We start from the raw sequence: 4,594 nt of genomic DNA, 5'->3' as shown, positions 1-4,594 counted from the left end.
TTTCATGGGGTCAATGAGAACAGGGACTGCTCGTAGGAAGGCATAGATAGAATTCTGAAGCAGAAAAACATTCGAGACACTTCCCGTGAAGGGTGGATTTGGCAGAATGAGCATAGACAAGAGAGGTGGTCAGGCTATCGAGAGGCCAAGAAGGGTTTATGTCCAGAGCCACTGGAAAGCCACTGAGGGATCAGACTGGGGTAAAAACCAACCAACAAACCAAACCCATGTAGCGTGACTAACAACTAATGAGTCATTTAATGTGTGTGCCAGTACTTCTGCACATGTGCCATCCTGATGAATCCTTCAGCATCTCTGTGAGAGGCACATGACTATCCTCACTTTCCAGAGGAGGAAACAGAGACTAGGAAAGTTTACTTACTTACTCAAGATCACACAGGTAGTAAGTAGTAAAGTTGGGATTCAAATCCTCGACTCCAAAGCTCAGGATGAGTCTCTAAAAGAAGTCCAGCAAAGGATAAGAACAAATAAGTCATGTGAAAGGAAAAACTTCAACCAAATTAAACTTAAAGGCGTTTAATTGAGCAATGAATGATTCGTGAATCTGGTAGCCTCCAGAATCACAACCAATTCAGAGAAACTCCAGGGGTGCCTCGTAGTCAGAACACAAATTTATAGACCAAAAAAAGGGAAGTGACAGACAGAAATCAAAGATGAGGTACAGAAACAGTTGGATTGGTTACGGCTCTGCCTTTGCCTTACTGGAACATAGTTTGAACACTCAGCAGTGTATGAGTGGTTGAAGAATGACTGTTAGGATTGGCCAAGACTTAGCTATTGTTACAGGTGCATACTCCTAAGTTAGGTTTTCAATGTTGTCTACCTATTAAATTGGTTGCAGTCCATCCACAAGGACTCAAATATGGAATATATTCTCAATCCATATTTAGTTTTCTTTAACAATCATTTAAAAGAGAACTTTAAATTCTACATAAATTTACAATGTTCAACTAAGGCACAAGTCAAAGCATTGGAAAGTAAAGCAATAATACTGAACCATTGTATACCCATTTAACTAACAGAAAACCCTAGTCATTATGTGCAATGCTGTCTACTTTGCACTACTCTTATTAATATATTGATGGTCATATTGTAAATAGTGATACATCTTCTGGAAAACAATATTAATAATATATACCAAAAATCAACCCTCTTTTAAAATGTCCATCCTCTTTTACCCACCTCTAGGAATGTATCCCAAGAAAATATTTCAAAAGGAGACAAAAAGTTTATCATTGCAACATTATCTTGAATAGTGCTAAACTGAAAACAATTTAAATATAGAGTGGTAGCACAATGGTTTGGTAAATGATCATACAACAAATCAATGGAATATTGTGTAGTCATTTAATATGATCTTTATGAGGATTATGTAACACCATGGGAAAATATTTATAAGAAGTAAACTGTCACGTGAAAACATAGAATACAGAACACTATTGATATTCACAAGGTATATAGCCGAATATCTCTGCAAATTCCCATATAAGTGGAAACCATTGTAGCATACAATTTTCCCTTTAAAATGCAATAGCTGAAAATGTTAAGTAACCCCTCAAGACTCTTAAGGAGTCTATAAACTCAGGATTTGCTTATAAAGCTATAAAAATAACTTCTGCCAATAAAATAAATTCTAGATTGCATTATATTACATCATTAGGCTACTTAACTAAATTTACCTAAATCTGCAAAGAAACAACATCTTTATCACGTCATGAGAGTTCCTTGCAAGCTTCATATGAAAGCGCAAAAGCCGTGTTGAAATGGTGGGCTGAACTCGTTTACTGACTGTGATTCTTACTTCCTTGCACACCAGCTTTGTGTGTGTGTGTGTTTTGAGATGGAGGCTCGCACTATCGCTCAGGCTGGAGTGCAGTGGCACTATCTCTGTTCACTGCAACCTCCGCCTCCCAGGTTCAAGCAATTCTCCTGCCTCAGCCTCCCAAGTAGCTGTGATTGCAGGTGCCCACCACTACGCCCAGCTAATTTTTTGTATTTTTCACTATGTTGGCCAGGCTGGTCTCGAACTCCTGACCTCATGATCCGCCCCCCTCAGCCTCCCAAAGTGTTGGGACTACAGGCGTAAGCCACCACACCCAGCCCACCAGCTTTAAAATCTAGCCATTTCCAAATCAAAGCTCTCAAAATTACAAACCACTGTGATCTTTGAAGTCCTAGGCAAATAATTGAAATTGAGAACGTCAAGTTCAAGAACGCTTCCAGTCTACTTCTGTTCATAAGTACATATGCAATATGATTACAACAATTTGAAAATGTAGACATACAGCCAAAGCTGTCTGGAAACATAAAAAATAAAGACAATTGTACTTGGGTGAAAGAAATCTAGGTAGTAGTTTTCTTTTAAACCATTTCTAAGTATTATATATTTTTTCACAATAAAATGCATACAAACAATTTATTACTCTGTTGTCATATTCTTGTAGGTTGAGCCTCGTTGCCTTTAACTCATTGATATTTTATAGTTTGTAATACATTTGCAGGGTTTTGGGGTTGCAGTAAATGGGTAAAGCCTGGAGAATTAAGCAAGAACTGGCTGTAGAAGTAACCACATTTTACTTCCTATCCGTATCCCTTGACATTCAACCAGGGATGCCAAAATCAGTGGTGTCTTTGTATCCACATACACTGGTAAGATGCACTAATACCTTGTTTTCAATGTGGGACCAAGGCTCATTCACTCAAATGACAAAACATGCCTATGATTTCTGTGACCTCGCTGATTGATTCGACAGGAACTACAAGTTACATTCAGTGGTTTGATCCATGTGACACTAGGAGGGAGGAAAGAAGGGAGAGGCAGAAAAGACAGAAGGAGGGAAGGAATCATGTATTCATGCTAACATGCACTGCAAACCAGTTTTCTTTTTCTTGTTTTTCACAGATCCTAAAGTTGACCCCCAGATAACATTCTGTCACATGCATGTGCACCAGAGATGGGAAGAACACACTGAATGGATGACAGTAGCTCAGCCCACACCTTAGTACGCAAAATAGTCAGAGGCAGAGTCTGATACTGTTCCAGGGGAGACTCAGTCATACAGGGACACTTAACTGAGAAAATGAATTATATTATTCAGCTTGGGCTGCCGTTACAAAATACTATCGACTGAGTGGCTTAAACAACAGAAATGTATTTTCTCACAGTTCTGGAGGCTAGAAGTCCAAGATCAAGGTGATAGCATGGTCAGGTCCTGCTGAGGGCTCTCTTCCTGGCTTGCAGACTGCCGCCTTCTCACTGTGTCCTCACATGGGGAAAAGAAAGAGAGCAAGCTCTCTGGTGTCTCTTCCTCTAAGAACACACATCCAATCGGATCAGGGTGCCACCCCTAGAACTTCATTTAGCCTTAATTACTTTCTTAGAGGCCCTATGTCCAAATACAGCCACACTGTGAATTAAAGCTTCAACATGAATTTGGCAGGGACACAAACATTCAGTCCATAACATGTATGTTTTCTGTTTTTTCAGGAAGAGCCACAACAGTTTAGGTGCATGAATTCTACAATTTGTAAAAACTCATTGTCTTTTCACCTAGTATACATAAGAACTGAATAATAACAAAGAGAAAGAAATTCTAGTGTTACAGAATAAACCAGAAATCTCCTTAAAGGAACATCAGTAACAAAACCTGGCAGGGGAGGGAAACAGCAGAAATTACCATATTTTGCTTGGATCTTGAAAATTGAGAATTCTCAGTGAAGTCCAATTTTCTCTTTTTTTTTTTTTTTTTGAGACAGAATAAAGTTTTATTTTTATATTAAGCTACTTTGCCTCAGTGGTTACATAGTAAGGGGTAGAGGGGTAGATGAGGACAAGAACACCCTGAGAAAGTATTTTACAGCACAAGCTTTATGAGGAATAGGAGAACACATTTTTTTCACATTATACTAAGTCCAGCAGAGCCCAGGCTCTGGGGCTGTTACTCTTAATCCTCAGTGGAGGCTTCAGGCTTTAGCACTTAGCACGTTCTCCAGGGCTCTGGTTACCTGATCAGCACTGAAGTTGTTCAAAGGGACATTCTTCTCTTGGCCAAATGCGTAGCGGGCCCAGAGCTTGGGCTGCACATCGGAGGATTCGCGGATTAGGATGGGTAGGTTGGGATTCGCCTTCTTTAGCTCCACATAGCGTTTCTCAATGAAGTCCCTGACGCCCTGGCTGCCAGGCGAGCGCTGACATAAGCGGATGCGAATCTCACGCAGGCCCAGCTTTGCCCCGATTCCTCGACTCGCTGCGGCCGCCGCCATCTTGGCTAATCCCGAAGTCCCCAGTTCCAGGTCTTCGGGCCAAGTTCTCCAATTTTCTCTTTTTAATAATGGAACTCTATAACATCTTAAAACTCTGGATTTGTGTATTTTTATTATCAACTCTATAAATTCGATAAAGAAGTGGCATAAAGGCTCAGGACAAGAAAAGAGGAGAAAAGAACAGTTAAAAATTGGGGAAATATTAGCACTTCATTCTTTACCAAGTTGTCACTCTATCACTGCAGTAGTAAAGGTTGGTGAAAAGTATTAAGCAGACTAAGATTGCACCCCAGAGAGCCCAGGCTTATAC

General features: G+C 40.1%; 1 protein-coding gene across 1 annotated transcript; it reads right to left on the bottom strand.

Moving 5' to 3' along the window:
* Nucleotides 1–3,769: 3,769 nt before the first annotated feature.
* Nucleotides 3,770–4,334, bottom strand: LOC105510439 (NADH dehydrogenase [ubiquinone] 1 alpha subcomplex subunit 2). Its single transcript, XM_011940235.1, has one exon. It carries the CDS (start codon nucleotides 4,282–4,284, stop codon nucleotides 3,985–3,987), a length of 300 nt encoding a protein of 99 aa, XP_011795625.1. The 5' UTR covers nucleotides 4,285–4,334; the 3' UTR covers nucleotides 3,770–3,984.
* Nucleotides 4,335–4,594: the final 260 nt, after the last annotated feature.

The sequence above is a fragment of the Colobus angolensis genome, unplaced genomic scaffold, assembly GCF_000951035.1.
Source record: "Colobus angolensis palliatus isolate OR3802 unplaced genomic scaffold, Cang.pa_1.0 Scaffold101, whole genome shotgun sequence".
NCBI classification, from domain to species: Eukaryota; Metazoa; Chordata; class Mammalia; order Primates; family Cercopithecidae; genus Colobus; species Colobus angolensis.
The sequence above is the reverse complement of the archived record's forward strand: the minus strand, read 5'-3'. Positions and strand labels throughout refer to the sequence as shown.